This window comes from Panthera onca, chromosome B4, assembly GCF_046562875.1.
Source record: "Panthera onca isolate mPanOnc1 chromosome B4, mPanOnc1 haplotype 2, whole genome shotgun sequence".
NCBI lineage: Eukaryota > Metazoa > Chordata > Mammalia > Carnivora > Felidae > Panthera > Panthera onca.
In genome coordinates this window covers 799,750-815,059 of record NC_138345.1, presented here as the reverse complement: position 1 = coordinate 815,059, position 15,310 = coordinate 799,750, and the positions used below count along the sequence as shown (strand labels likewise).

At 49.3% G+C, this 15,310-nt stretch overlaps 2 protein-coding genes across 4 annotated transcripts in view; one reads left to right on the top strand and one right to left on the bottom strand.

The window, feature by feature from the left end:
- LARP4B (La ribonucleoprotein 4B) overlaps positions 1-11,499 on the top strand; it is a 93,670-nt gene extending 82,171 nt beyond the window's left edge. For all 3 annotated transcript variants that reach the window (XM_078450504.2, XM_078450505.2, XM_078450503.2), the window contains exons 15-18: positions 1,970-2,134; positions 4,274-4,398; positions 4,490-4,598; positions 7,105-11,499. In XM_078450504.2, the coding sequence (XP_078306630.1) occupies positions 1,970-2,134; positions 4,274-4,398; positions 4,490-4,598; positions 7,105-7,377 (672 nt within the window). In that variant the 3' untranslated portion in view covers positions 7,378-11,499. The remainder of the gene's footprint in view (positions 1-1,969; positions 2,135-4,273; positions 4,399-4,489; positions 4,599-7,104) is intronic.
- On the bottom strand, positions 5,738-6,512 carry LOC132695169 (deoxyuridine 5'-triphosphate nucleotidohydrolase-like). Its single transcript, XM_060659417.3, has 2 exons — positions 6,151-6,512; positions 5,738-5,932 (listed from the first exon to the last, which is right to left on the bottom strand). The coding sequence occupies exons 1-2, from the start codon at positions 6,510-6,512 to the stop codon at positions 5,803-5,805; spliced, it is 492 nt and encodes a 163-aa protein (XP_060515400.2). The 3' UTR covers positions 5,738-5,802.
- Positions 11,500-15,310: the final 3,811 nt, after the last annotated feature.

Sequence of the window (15,310 nt, the reverse complement as noted above, 5' to 3'; positions counted from 1 at the left end):
AGATTTTTCTGATCCTCTCTTGTCTTTGTCACTTTTGGTCTTTCCATTCAGAGTCCTCTTTAATATTTCTTGCAGAGCTGGTTTAGTGGTCACGAACTCCTTTTGATTTTGTTTGGGAAACTCTTGCTATCTCTCCTTTTATTCTGAATGATAGCCTTGCTGGGTAGAGAATTCTTGGCTGCAGATTGTTCTCATTCAGAATATATCCTTTCTGGCCTGCCAAGTTTCTGTTGAGAAATCTCCAACTAGCCTTTTGTGTTTTCCCTTGTAAGCTAGGGACATCTTTTGTCTTGCTGCCTTTAAGATTTTTTTCTTTATCTCTGTATCTTGCAAATTTAACTACAATATGTCTTGGTGTTGGCCTGCTTTTGTTGATTTTTAGGGGAGTTCTCTGTGCTTCCTGGATATGGACATCTGGTTCCTTTCCCAGATTAGGGAAGTTTTCAGCTGTTCCTTCCTCAAATAAATTTTCTGCCCCTTTTCTCTCTTCTTTGGGGACTCTTATAATGTGAATGTTTTTATGTTTGATGGAGTCACTGAGTCCCCTAAATCTATTTTGTTCATCTTCATGATTTTCCATTATTTAGTCTTCTTTGTCACTAATTCGTTCCTTTGTTTATTCCAGCCTTGTGTTCATTGCATCAAGCCTGTTTCCTATCTCAGTTTTTACATTCTTTGTCTCCAATTGATTCTTTTTTAACTCTTTTATCTCTGTGGTAAGGGTCTCCCTGATACCTTTTTTTATCAAGCCCAGTGAGTATCCTTATGATTGTTGCTTTGAATTCTCCATCAGGTAGGTATGTTACTCAGATCTGTTTTGCTTACATCTCTGGCCATGGCCTTATCTTGTTTTGTCATTTGGGATGAATTCCTGTGAGAGAGGGTGGGATTTTTATCAGTGTGGGTCCCTTTTCACTCTTTAACTTGCTGTCTCTTGAGTTCTACCAGATTTTGTCTAGATTCTGTCTCTATAGGGAGTAATCTTTCTGTTGCTGTAAGTTGCTGGGCAGTGTTGGCCCTTTCCAGCTATGTGAGCCCATGAAAGCATTGCTTCCAGTCAGAGTAGCCCATATTTACCCAAAGACGCTTACCTCCCACCTGAACTCCTATCCCCGTTCTCCTCCCTGTCTTCTTCAGCCAAGGGACTGGACACCCACAGAATGACTTCTAGCCTGTTAAAGCAAGTTGCTTTGATAATTTTTCAATAAAAATACATCATTGCCTTTCTCCCGGGGTCTTGGGTTTATAAATTATATTATTCTGAGTTTATTTTCTTGAAGTCAAAGAATCTGATAAAAATCTGTCATCAAATACCATGTTTTTCCGTAGTGATTATAAAATATAAACTGAGTAAATCAAGTTTTCAGATAACTGAAGCCCCTTCTGCCTTGTTAAACCATTTTCAATGGAAATCTGTGTAAAATTCGTACATAAGTTTCAGAGAGTTCAAAGTGACATTTTTTGGTTTATTTCTTTCACTATCTTGTTTATAATTTAGAGGATAGGCTCTCCTGTAATAACCCAGACCTTGTCTGGAAAGGACTAAGGTCAGGGGCTATACTCAGGCTATTGTGATATTCGATCGGTGGGGTCAAGTTGTTTCACAGTGCTCTCTCTTGTCTGTCACCGTCTCCATGCTTTCCTCAGCTGCACGCTTGTGTCCACCTGGTCGGCTGACTGTGGGCCAGGAAGTGGACAGTCTGGGAATCTCAGAGAAGTGGCTGTACGGCCAATGACAGCCTCAGGAGGGTCGAGCTTCACAGCTGTGCTCCTGATGGTTGCTGCTGCCTAACAAATGATCTTTGACTAGGTGACGAAGTGTTGTGATGGTTGGATGACCTGTGTTGTTTTCAGGCAGAGGGGGAAATCAGAAGGCTAGGGAACGGATTGTTTGCCTTACTTTTCTGCTGCGTGTCTTCATATCTTACAGTCTGAGCTTCTGCAGCATGACAGTGTTGTTCTCTTTCAGAGGAGTCAAACTCAGTCTCCAACGCCACCAAAGCCCCCATCCCCGAGCTTTGAATTAGGACTGTCCAACTTCCCTCCGCTGCCAGGAGCGGCAGGCCACCTGAAGACTGAGGACCTGTTTGAAAACAGGCTGTCTAGCTTCTTAATTGGATCATCAAAAGAAAGGGTAAGATCCGTATTGCTGATGTTTGCTTAGTGCTGAGTTTCAGTCCAGTGCTTCTCCAGGTGCTTCACACAGGCAGGTGTGTGCATGTGGAAGAGGTTCAGAGAGGGTAAGTGGTTTGTGGAGGCCACGTGGATTTGGAGTAGTCGGGTCAGAGTTGAACGTACGACTAGACCCTCTCAGTGCATTCCCTCGCTGCCTGCCAAGGTCAGAGGTGGAAACCTGTGTCGTGTGCCACACAGACTCTCTCTCTCGCTGCAGACTCAGATTGCACTTTTATGGTTATTATTCAGGACCTGACTTTATTTCACAAGTCCACAAAATAAAACAAAAACCTGAATTATAACAGAAGTGATATCGTTTTTAGTAATCGATATCACTAAGGAGAAGCCGAGAATGATTTTACTGTAATTCCAGTGGCTTTGGCCAGCTCCACGGGCTACCACACCAGTTGCCCTCACTCTTCGGTGCTGTTTGCAGGCCCAAGAATGAGGGGAGCTACCGAAGTCAGAGAGTGTTAGTCTGCAGTGCTCCTTCTGGGTTCTTCGATTGTTAATGAGGTTTGGAGGGTCTGTGCTGGGAGTGATGTGTGGTGCCTGGGTGAGCGCTTAGCCGGGTCGAGGCAGGAACAGCTGTCAAGTTGCCATGGTAGCATTTGTCCTCTTGCGAGTTGTCTGCCTGGCTCTCCACCGGTCTCGTTATGTCTTTTTCCAATGGAAATCTCCCCACCTACTGCCTCAGATGGAAGGCCTCTGGATTGGGGCAGGCACCGCCTTGCAGCCACGTCCAGACTGTGGACACTTGCAGGGCCACCACAGAGTCCCTCAGTTACCAGGCCAGGGCTCAGGGCAGGACTTACAGAGCCCCATGTTCAGTCCTTGTCCTGTTGCTGCATGATAACTGCTCCTATTTTTTCCCCCCTGAATGTTTATATTATTTATACATATGTATTTTAAATGTTTATTTTATTTTTGAGAAAGAGAGAGACCATGTGGGCAAGGGGCAGAGAGACAGAGATGGGATCCGATATGGGCTTTGCACTGACAGCAGCCAGCCCAATGAGGGGCTCGATCCCATGAACTGTGAGATCATGACCTAAGCTGAAATGAAGAGTTGGATGTGGAACCGATTGAGCCACCCAGGCACCCCTGTATCATTTATTTTTTGAAGAAAGAATGGCTACTTGTAAAAAGTCTTGGCCGGGTGCCACACCCAGGTGGAGCCCCTGCAGCGTCCCTCTCTGTGCCCTGGTGCCTATGTGTGAGAGCAGTGGGGACTCCGGCAGGGGCCGCAGCACTGCCCTGCTCGCCTTGCCCCCCCACATGCTCTCAGTTCAGTCCACTGCTGAACCTTTAATCTGCTATGAAAATAGAATCATAAGAAAACGTTATATTTGCGCTTAATCTCACTTCCAATTACGTACTCGTCACACAGTGGGAGGGAGACTGTGCATTTGTGAAGTGTCGCTGTGTGTGGTCACTGGCTGGAGTAAGAGCATCTAGCGTTATTCACGTCTTTGCCCCATGATTGCGCACAAATTAATGTAATTGTTCCAGACCTTGGTTTCCTCGCCTGTTCAATTGGGAATTCACACACCTCCTTCCAGGGGACGGTTTGTGCATTCGAGCGGGAAGTGTGCCCACACCCACCTCTCACCACAAGGCCCTCGGGCTTCTATCTGTACTAAAGTGTTGATTTTCTTGGTTTTAGTTACAAAAATGAGCCATGTGGGAATTAGGTGGGAACTCGAGTGTTCATCATGTGCCAGGCTGTGCTAGGCACTGGCGTGTCAGGAATAGGATGCCTCTGATATTTATTCCTTGGAGAAAAGGAGCTTGTGGAGAAGTAGAAGCCCAAGGGTGGCCCATGTCACAGGAGTGAAGAGGTGTTTGTGGCCAGAGCGGGGGCTCCCTGGAGGACAGGGCTTTGCTTCTTTGGCTGCTGGATGGCGTGTCTTCCAGCCGCTCCCCTGTGTGGAGGCTGTATGTTCAGCTCAGGTGGAATGACCCTGGGTCCTGGGGAGGAAGGCAGCAAGCCTCCTTGTCGTTCAGACCAGGAACTGTTACTGGTATTTTAAGGTCATTCTGAGAGAGCTGTGAGGGCTTCTTCACCCAATTTAAACTGTCATCCCTTGGTTTTCAGGGCCTGAATGCGGATGCAAGCACGAACACGCTCCCCGCAGTGAGCCCCAGAGAGCCCTTAGCGCCAGCTGCCTGCACCCTGTCTGCAGCCTATGGGCGCTCCCCCTCCCCCTCCCACCTGCCTGAGTAAGTACCACCTGCCGCCAGGCCTCCATGCCGTCAGATGCCCTTGCCTGTCGTGTGTGGGAGATTCACACCGTGGGTGGCGTTTTTGCAGGGATCCCAAGGTGGTGGAGAAGCAGAGGGAGACCTCGAATGTGGACAGACTTCCTTCTGCCCTCACTACAACAGCGAGTAAATCGGTGCAAGTGAATGGCGCTGCCACGGTACGTTGATGTGGGGAGAAGATGGTTCCTTTCCTGCATCTTGTCTGTCTTATCCAGCTTATCTGCCGTGAAGTCTGATTTGTGCTTTCTGTACCAAATACCTTGTGTATTGGCTACTAACTTTCAACCAAGTGTCCTGCTTCTTTCTCATTGCCACTGTCCCGGGACCTTTCTGTTTCTCTGTTGGTTGAGCGAGGTTGTCTGCAAGTCTCTGGACCGTTGCCCCGCCTTCTCTGCGGATTCTGCTCACTCAGACCGCTGCTGTCACAGCAGACACCAAGCAGAAGCACGGCCGCCCCTGCCCCTACCCCCACCCAGGGCAGCTCTGTCCTGGCCACGGGCCCCTGCAGCTCCTCTCCCTGCTGCTTTGCCCTTGGTGCGCTCGCCCTGTTTGTTCTCATCTGTGTTGTCCTCAGTGTGATCTTGGGTGAACTTCTGCCATTGACGTTTGAGAGTTAAATCCTTAGGTCTACAGGGTTGAATCTTTAAAGAAAAAACTTTTACAGATTGTAATTATTTTTAAGTTAGTAAATGGCTTATGGACGTGAAATAGTTTTAAGTTTCTTTTCTACTATTTAGCCTTCAAAAGCTGAAAAATTAACTTTTTTTAAAAAGTTTTTTTTGTTTAACTTTATTTATTTTGAGAGATAAGAGAGTGAGCTGGGGGAGGGGCAGAGAGGAGGAGAGCGAATCCCAGGCGGGCCCCACGTTCCTGATGCGGGGCTCAATCCCATGACCCTGGGCTCACGACCTGAGCCAAAAGAGCCAAAATCAGGAGTCTGACGCTCAACTGACTGAGGCACCCAGACTCCCCTTTCTAGAAAGGTTTTCTTTTTTTTTTCTTTTTTTTTTTTTTTTTTTGTAATTTACAAAGCAATTTAGTAAGTTGAGAGGCAGCATTTAGTGAATTAAATAATACAGGGAGTTTTGGATCTGTAATTGATATACATTCTATTAAAAAAAGGAAACACTTTGTATTAGGTCACCACACTGATTTATACTACTTTCAAATATATAAAAACATGAGGAAGTAAGTTCCTTTGTGACCCCAACTGAGGTATCTTTTCTTTAATCCTAAAACAATCAGTTTTAGAAGCTAACACCAGTAAGTTTACAGAAGTACAAAACACCAAAACAGCTTAAGCAGAGACACTTTATTTTTAAGAAAAGTATGTTTTCTCATTTTCTATTCTTGGCATAAATTTTAATTCTTCCCAGTAGAACCCAAACCTCCTGAACCCCTTTCAGTGTCATCCAAAACCTGAACTTTCTCTATTTCTGGATAAAAAATCCGTTCACAAATGAGCAGTGCAATTCGATCACCTTTTCTCAAACTTTGCCAAAATTAAAAAAAAAATTTTTTTAACGTTTATTCATTTTTGAGAGACAGAGACAGAGCATGAGCGGGGAAGGGGCAGAGAGAGGGAGACACAGAATCCAAAACAGGCTCCAGGCTCTGAGCTGTCAGCACAGAGCCCGATGCGGGGCTCAAACTCACGGACCGCGAGATCATGACCTGAACCAAAGTCGGACGCTCAACCGACTGAGCCACCCGGGCGCCCCTTCTTTGCCAAAATTTAGTAGAACACCCACATTTCCTCTATAATCTTCACCTATGATGCCAGCTCCTACATCTATGAGGTGTTTTGCAGCCAAGCCAGAACAGGGAGCTCCTCTTCCATAGCACCCAGAAGGAAGAGCTATCTGAATGTCCATTTTCACAAGGGCTTTTTCCATAGGTGGTACTGTGTGATCATAGGCATTGTACAGGTCGTAGCCCATGGCCTGCACGGACCGCTTGCTCGGGGCGGTGGCGGGCTCCGAGAGCCAGACAAAGCAGAGCCGCATGGCGTCCTCCGCAGGCCGAGCCCACTTGCTGGGGGAGATGGTGGGTGTCGCTTCAGAGCAGGGCATGGCAGAGCAGAACGAGAGAAAAGACAGCTGCCAAGGGAACAAGCGGACGCCTCTAGAAAGTTTTTAACTCTGTCTTCACCTTTCCTGAATCCAAAACCACACCACCAGCCTCTAGTAGTTTGAAATGGGCACAGACGTTATTTGACGTTCCTTGGTGAGTGATGGGCTGCATCACTTACAGGTGTTCCAGGAAGCCCGTGCCATGCGCAGTGCCGTGCTTGGAAGGAAACGTGGGCAGAGAAAGCAGGTGCTGCTCCTGCCTGTTTCCAGGGGCACCGTTTCTCACACCCCCTTGGAGGCTTCCGTATGGCGAGAGAGTGTGCAGAGGCCAGTACTGTGTGTCTGAGCACCTTTTCTGGTTTTACCCATTTTTACAGGATGTTTCTAGAGTGTCTCGGAGGGAACCCTGTGTTGCGGGAAAATAGAAGTTGTTGATGTTTATGAACCTTTACCGGTGACGGTACTTTTGAATGTGGAATTTGGCTACTGCTGAAAACTTTGTTCACTTTTACCTGAAGTAGACCTTGTTTTCACATGTTTGGAGACGTCATTTTGTGCGCCTAATCCCAGCGTTGTTGTGTCTGTTTCCCAGGAATTGCGAAAACCCAGCTATGCGGAAATTTGTCAGAGGACGAGTAGAGAGCCTCCGTCTTCCCCGTTGCAGCCCCCGAAAGAACAAAAGCCAAATGCTGTTGGTTGTGGGAAGGAAGAAAAGAAGCTCGCCGAGAGAGAGCCCTGTGCCCCCAAGTCCAACCCGGGACCGCCCAAAGACCAGAGGAGGCCGCCAGGCCGCCGGCCCTCGCCCCCAGCAGCCGGGAAGCGTCCACACAGAGAACAGAGCACCCCTCCCAAGTCCCCTCAGTGAGCGCCGAGGTCTGGGAGGGCTGTGAGGAACTGAGGTCGCCACAACTCAGCACTGTCCCACTCGGGGCCGAGAGTGAGCCGCTGGTTAGGAGCTTGCAGCGTAGACGGGCCGCTGAGGTGCCTGCAAGTGGTGTTTCTTCCGTGAGTCGGATTTTCCCCCCTCTTGAAAAAAAATCTATTTTTCAGGATTTAATTAATATAAACCTTATTTTAGGTTGGTGCTTAACTGGAGGTGATGCATAAGTCTGATTTTTTTCAGGATAGTAAATGCATTTATCCTAACAAATTGATATTTTTATTAAGCCTCCATGTGGCTATGAATGCAAGCTCTATATATAGTGAGTTTTTCTAAATTAAGCGGAACTATGCTACTTCATTTTTTAAAATAACTGGTTAGCAAGTGCATATCTCTGAGATGTCCAGACCGACGGGTGGGCTGCAGACGGCTGGGATCGAGGTTGGAGGCAACACAGTCAGTGTGGCCTGGAGAAGGGGTGGGGTCAGGTGGTGCCCTCGCTGGCATGGGAGTTGTACTTCATTCAGAATCTTAGCAAGTGACGCTAGCAGTTGTTTGGGGTTTTTTGGTTTTTTTTTTTTTTCTGGTTTTTTTTTTTTTTTTTTTTTTTTTTGGCTTTTTTTTTTTTTTTTTTTTTAAGTATAGCCTGTTTTTGACCTACTGGGCAAGATGCACCCAAGAGAGCCCTGAAACCGTGAGTTTTTATGTGCTGCAAGCAAGTAACCAGCCTCTCAATCCAGACTCCGTGGCTGTTGTGTAAGATAGAGTCAAAGCACATTGTGAATAGAACCTACATGAAAACGTAAACCTGGTTGCCCACCGACGCATCACCGCGAAATTGTACCCTGATGTTGTCTTGCTCCTGCGAGCTGGCCCGGAGGGCTCGGGAGCCACCGTGGCTCTTGCCGTGGCTCCCGCGGCTCCCCCGCATTAGCTCCGTGGGAGCCCCCCCGTACCTCCGTGTCGGCACACAGTGGAAGTGTTACTTAAGTCGTGAGAGAGGTGTGTGCGGTGCCCGTGGCGGTGAGGCCAACAGTTCCCTCCGAGACGAGGGTCTCACTGACTCCCTTCCGGAAGTGCTGCACTCTGAAGAACACGCATGCACTAGCGCTAGCAGTGGATAATAAAGTTCAATATAAATTATTTTGTTTTAAAATGCCTAAATTCTTTCTTTAAGTATTCTAAGCAGCAGACATTAAAATATTTCCTGCTAAATGTAACCATACAGTTTATTCCACAAAATGTTATTTAACAAGACTGAGGTGTTTTTTTTTTTAAAATTATTTCCATCCAATATTTAAAGACTTGAATTTTATTTAAACTTGAAAATGACTTTGCCTTAACTTTTGTAGAAGACAGCTTAGAGTTGGCGGAGACCGGCCCCTGGGTGGGCGCGAGTGGGCTCCAGAGCCGCTCTGTCACGTGGGGCCGCCGCCGCCGGGGTTTCTGAGTGAGCGCTCCGTAGTGTGGGAGCTGGGCTGGCAGCGGTGTCTGTGATGTACCCTGAAGATCTGCAACAGTTGACCTTTCTCAGATTGTTGAGAAATCCTGTAAATGCAAATAGTCGATACTGTATTAAATATGTGCACTTGGGAGTGTGTGCTTTGCTTGTACAGTTGTAAATAATCAGAACATATTAAAAAGGTACCCTAAAGAGAAAAATCTGATAAAAATTATTGATATATTATAAATGTTGCTATTGAGCTGGATGTAGATAAAACTAAATGTTGTGGTTTGAATATTATTTTAATTTGTTGAGGTGTTTTTCTTTTCCTCTTATGCTGGTGTGTTGGACTGATTCTCCTCTTTGCTGCTGCAGAAGGGAAACGGAAAGTCCTGTTAAAGCCTTCCGATGTCTTCATGCTCTTCTTAAAAGTCTGTAAATATGTACTAATCATAGCTAATGTGAAAGCATAATGTAGGAAGCAGAAACTGGCAGGATCTTCAGGAGAACGTAAAAGATAATCTACTTAAAATCATAAATAGCTACGCGCGATTCGCCCTGCCAGAGGAAAACACGCCCTGGTGAGCTTGACCGTGTCCTTCAGAGAAGCTGCCAGTACTCAGATTTTACTTAGAAAAAACAGTGCTAGTATGTTGCAGATGCCTGTAAAAGGAACATGGGGATTCGTTTTTTTGTAGTTGAGGGATTGTGGACTTAAAAAATCAGGAAGAATTGACCTCTGACACCCCAGCTAATGAGTACTGTGAGAAGAGTTGGAAAGGCGAGCCACAGGAGGTCCACACTGAGCGGTCTTTGCTGGAGGAGGGAGCGGATGCCGTCAGCCTTCATCATCCCCGAGCCGCGGACCTGTGGAGCTGAGACACTGGTTTTCAGGAGTGCCGTGTCCTTCCCCCGGCCGGGGGGGGTGTGTGTGCTAGAGCCAGCTGTAGCCATCTACTGCACACGGGACGGAGGTGGTCACTCGTGACAGCAACGGGGCACGGCTAGCCAGTGTGGCGGCCGTCCCACTGCACCCATGCCTGCACCGTACTGCAGCTCTTGTCCTCGTGGCCAGAGTCTGTCGCATCCAGATTTGCAACCTCGCTCTAGTGTTACTTTTATAGCACTCTTTAATTAAGCAAAGATGATATGCCAAATAGCTATATTATGTCCAAAAAAGCCCATCTTTCTGAGATCCTTGTGAGATCTTACACTCACAGAAAAGGAGGGGAGCCCACACAAGGGGAGGCTGGGACGCAGCACGGGGGGGCGGCCGCTCTGGCGCAAGCAGCCAGCAGTCTGAGGCTTTTGTCCATTTTTAGAAACGTCACTCTTTCCTTTCCTCAGCAGTACCTCAGGGTGTAGAGTCAGATACGGCAATCACAAATGACGTTTTAACTTGTAAAATTGTGTGAGGATGCTTCTAATTTGGAAATAGAGGGATGAGAATCTGGCCCCATTTCACCAGACATGAATTTCAAGTAGAGTAGTTGCTTTTTAAGAGTTGGTGTCCTGATGTTCCTGGTCTGGCCCTCCTGTCCCCGCATCACTGATTGTCACTAGCGGGTGGCAGGAAATGTTTCCTGTTGCTGGATTAGCCAGGAGCACAAGGTTTACATTTAAACACCGGCTCCGTTTGTTCCGAGGGCAGCGGGTGAGGAAGGTGCACGTCTGTGCCTGCCGCCTGCGAGCTGCAGTCGTGCTCTCGTGCACTTGGTGGCCTGTCACCCGGAGCGCAGCAGACAATCCAAGTCAGGAGCAGAGCGGGATGTAATACGGAAGCTTTCTTGAGGGCTTTTGTTTTTGTTCTACTTTTCATTAAGACTGGAATCAAGCTTACATGTAAACTATTGGTAATTTAAGTTTCCTTTTGTGTCATTCAGTGTAAAACTGTCTAATTTGAAAAATGTAGGTTATGAAAAATAAAGATTTAGGCACTGTTCAATTTTTCTTTTGATTTTTTTTTAATTAAAAATTTCTTCAAGAATACATCTTTTTAAGAAATACTTTTTGTGTCTTCCCATTAGTGTATATATAGAGAATGAAACATGGTTGGTTGCCTCCAACTTGTGTTTGGGTCATCATGGTGCCTCGCACACTGAGCGTCTGCAGCGTGAGGGTACCCCCAGATGCAGTGGTTTAAGGCACTTGGGGGAGTATTAAACCCAAGATTTGCCACAAAGGTAAATACCCTATGTCGGGATCTTTTGTTTCTTGTTAAATGGCCTGTCTCCCCTGAGGTGTTCCCATAGAGTTGCTTGATGATGGGTCCTTGTGGTTCTCAAATCAGATGTGAGCCTCAGAAACAAAGTAATTGACTTATCCCTAAATACCGGTGATGCCAGCGCTGCTCAAGGCTGAATGGACGAACGTGTTAGTATATTACCGAGTTGATGCACACAGGTCTACTTAGATGTTAATGGACTGATTTTCCTCGTCTGTGAACTGCCTGTTCATATCCTTTTCCCATTTTTCTGCGGCGTTACCTTTTTCTTACTGACGTGGTGTTCTCGATCTGTTCTGGCTATTAATTCTTTGTCTGTTATGTATGTTACAAATTTTTCCCCTCAATCTCTACCAGTTGTCTTAACTTTTTTAGAGTATGTTTTATCTTACAGTTTTTAATTATCATGTAGTAAAATTTATCAATCTTCTCCTTTACAGTTCTAGCGTCTTGGTCTTGTTTATGAAGTATTTCCCTACTCTGCAGGCGTAAGGATAATCTGTGTGCGTGTGCGCGTGTGCATGTGTGCGTGCGCGTGTGCCCAATCTGTTTGGAATTGCTGGCCTGTGTGTGTGTGTGTGTGTATGGTCTGGGGTAAGAACCTAATTCTGCTTTCGCCATACGGAGAGTATCTTTTCTCCGTGTCACTCGTTATCCTCCGTGATGTGTGATGCCAGTCTTGTTATTTAGAGAAGCCCTGCAGGTGCATGCGTGTTGTCCAGGCGCTCTGTCCTTCACTGTCTATAGTTCTGTTTCTTTGCTAACACCATAGGGTTTCGTTCAGCCATCATTCGGCATTGCTAGGAATTGCTTTCATGGAACTCCTTGCAGCAGTGATTGAATGTGCTCCACGAAGGCAGAAAGTGAGCCCATCCTGACCACCTCTGTACCCTCTGTTCTTAGTACACTGTCTGCAACATAATAGATGCTCAATAAATGTCTGTTAAATTGACAAAATATTTATTGAGTATGTATTCTTTGTGCACAGCACTGGCCTAGAAAACTTGGAAGAAATAGGGCAATGAGTTGCTTTGCTGTTTCCATTTAGCCCCCCAAAACCCAATGGTTTGAAATGACAATCACACATCAGGATTGGCTGATGTAGGTTCCTCCCAGCGTCTCTGCCGACCCTCGCCATACTTGCTCGTGGATGTGTGGGGGGTACACAGACCTCGTCACCACGTGCTGCTCACCTGGGCCAGCAGGCCAGCCGAGGCCTGTGCTTTCATGGCTGTGGGAGGGGGCAAGAGCTGGGCCCCAGCATTTAAGCCCTCCTTCCCCAAGAAGTTGAAGTTGTTGCATTGTGTTCCTTGGTACATCCACATCTCTTACTAACATTAAAGTCCTGTGTTGTCCTGAATCGTGGAGTAAAAGTGACGGGTGAAGAAGTGCCACCAGCAGATGGCCACAGGTTGTGGGGCCTGACGAGCTGTGAGCCCTGTTTTTGCCTAGTGGCCTGTCGTGGTCTTACACCGGGCTCTCTGGGGCCCCTCCCTCTGACACACTGTTCCTGGCCCACCATGCAGAGGCAGAGAGGAGGAAACGGAAAATAGAACAACCGCCTCCCCCCTCAGGTTCTGCGTGTTTGCGGAACCGGAGGCTGTGGGGCGTGGCTAGTGCGTTGGGTGTTCGCCAGGTGGGCCTGGCCCCCGTGCCCCCACAGTCCTGCTCTGAGCTGAAGGGGGCCGGGGAGTCACAAGGAAAGGGCGGTCACTTGGGCCCTCAGGGTTCGGGTGGTGGTACCAGGAGAGGCCGCCTGCTAGCTGACCGAGGGAGGAAAGGCTTTCCATAGCAGGGGCTGGCAATTGTGTGTCCAGGAGATGGGGAGATGCAGCCATCAGGGGGTGTCCCTGGCATGGCAAGGGCCCCCAATGCCTGGATTCCTCCTAAACCAGATTTTCTCTGAGCCACGGTGGCCACCTTGCCTAGCTGAAACTCATGACTCGTCATTGCAATGACCCCGTCAGTACAGAGGCTCCGCACTCCGGGGGCAGTGTGCGAGGACCCTCCAGAACATTGAGAAGCAAAGCGGGTGCCCCCCGGGGGCGGCCATTCGTCTCGCAGAGCACTGGCCCTTCCGCCCCAGCCACAGGACGTAGGACGCGTGCCCAGTACGCACACAGCGCCAGCAGCATCGGGGCTTCTGAAGAGGCCCAGCTGTGTGGCCCAGATTGCTGGGTCTCAGGCTCCCAGACAATTGGGAGCCACCAAAAGGATAAAGAGCCTGTCCCGGGCAATGACGCAATGACGCTGCCTGCAGCAGCAATGACGCTGGAGAAGGGCCTCCCCCGTAGCCTGCCACGCATCTCTCACAAAAAGACTGGAGTCGCCACGTCCAAGTGTAGGAATGGATGTGAGAGGCAGCACCAGGCGGGGCGTCAGCGCCAAACGTGGCCAAGGTTTCAGGGCAGCAGTGCTGTCCATGGTCCACAGCGCTAGAGTAGCACCTTTTGTTAGTGACTGCAGGTCTGCTCCCTGCAGCCACAGCGAGGGCAGGAACGTGGGGGGTTAGGTCTGGCCCTCAGGGCTGGCGGCACCTGCCCACACTGTGGCTCTGAGGGACCCTGGGTGGCCTCCTGGCAAAGGCGGCATCCCAGCCCCTGGCCGCTAGACTGGAGACCAGGCTGCCGCAGGAGTGCCCCGTGCCGCTGAAAGCCACACCAGGAGTCACTTCATCCTGGGACAAGGTTCTGATAGCTTGGGCCTGATCTGCAAAGTCAAATGAAGATTTCTTCCTACTGACTCTCCTGCCATGAACTTGGGGTTCAGGGTGGGGGGTGGTAAGGACGCAGAGGGTCGTTGTCGAGAATTCATGGTCAAAAGGTGCTTGTGGGTGATGGGCAGTCAGGTCACGAGGGAAAAGCAGGCAGACACGCAAGAAGCCCCAGGACCGGTGCCCAAGTCAGGTGGGCACGACTGTAGGTCAGTAACGCTGCACCTGTCCTTCCTCCTGCTTGGCTTTGATTTGCTCTTCTCTTCCCGTTCCTTAGGATCGAAGGTGGTTGATTTATAGTCCCTTCTGAGGCAGGTGCTCCCTGCTGTAAACGTCCCTGTGAGCTGAGTCCCAGCTCTTTGTACTTTTACATTCTTTGACCAGGTGAGTATGTACAAGTGTGTCCTTTCGCTCCAGGTGGTGGGGCAGTTTCCCGTTGTCTCTGTGTCACCGGCTCCTGGTCTGGTTCCATTGTGGTCAGAGAACACCGTACGACATGGGCGACCTGGCGGCGGTCTGCCGCGGGACCGTCCTCGGGGCCTGGAGGAGAGCGCAGGGAGGCGCCCTCGGATCCTCCCCAGCTGTAGGGGTGCACCTGTCTGCACACCTGCTCCCGGGGGCTCGCGCCTTCCAGCTCCGGTGGCGCTCGGTCGGGGTACTTGGGGCACCTGTGTTTGGGCACTTCAGGATTGCGTGTCTCCTCGTGGGATCTGTCCTGTGACCATTCAGTAATCTCCCTCTTGGTTCCCAGGCTCCGACATTTTACTTTATTGGACGTTGGTGTACCGTTCCTGCTTTTCGTTTCCCATAATGCCGGTGAGGTGCACCTTTATCTCGGCTCACAGCTGCCAGTCCCGGCTGTGACCTGGTGCACGCAGAACATTCACACACAAAAGAATCTGTGCGCTGGGGCTGTGTGCTTTCCGTGAGCTCCTCTGTTCCTTTTCTCCTTGCCTTCCAGGGCTTCTAACCTGCTGGCTGCTTAAGGTCCAGGTCACAGGCCGTTTCAAGGACATCAGTGCCTCCGTGGCCGCAGGTATGTTGGCCAGAGTGGTCTCTTCCGGAGTCTCTTCTCACAGGTAACCAGCAGGTTAATCGGTGCCCCTGGTCCGTTCGGCTTAGTGGATTTTCATGGTGCCCGCCTCATACCGCGATGACGAAGACGCGGCGAGCACTTGAAGTGGTACCGCCAGCGCCTGAGCCCCGGACCCAGCCAGCGGCGGCCAGGTTCCCTGGCACGTCGTCCCTCTGCTACCAGCAGGTGCGGGCGGCCTGATCCCACGTTCCGGGTCCCGGGATGTCCCTGTTGGCTGGAACCAAGCATGGCGCGTGGAGCCGCGGCCACCGTGTTCAGTTCAGGGGGCCCGTGTGCTGGGTGCAGGTGAGTGAGGAGCCACGGCCTGGTGGATGGTTTTGGGAGAAGACGTGAGGCGGAGCCAGCTGCCCTTGGGAACTGTCGGGGGGACGGGTCCGAGATAGGGGCAGGGTCGGGAGAACACAAGACAGCCCAGAGATTGCATGGACCTGGTTTCGTGGA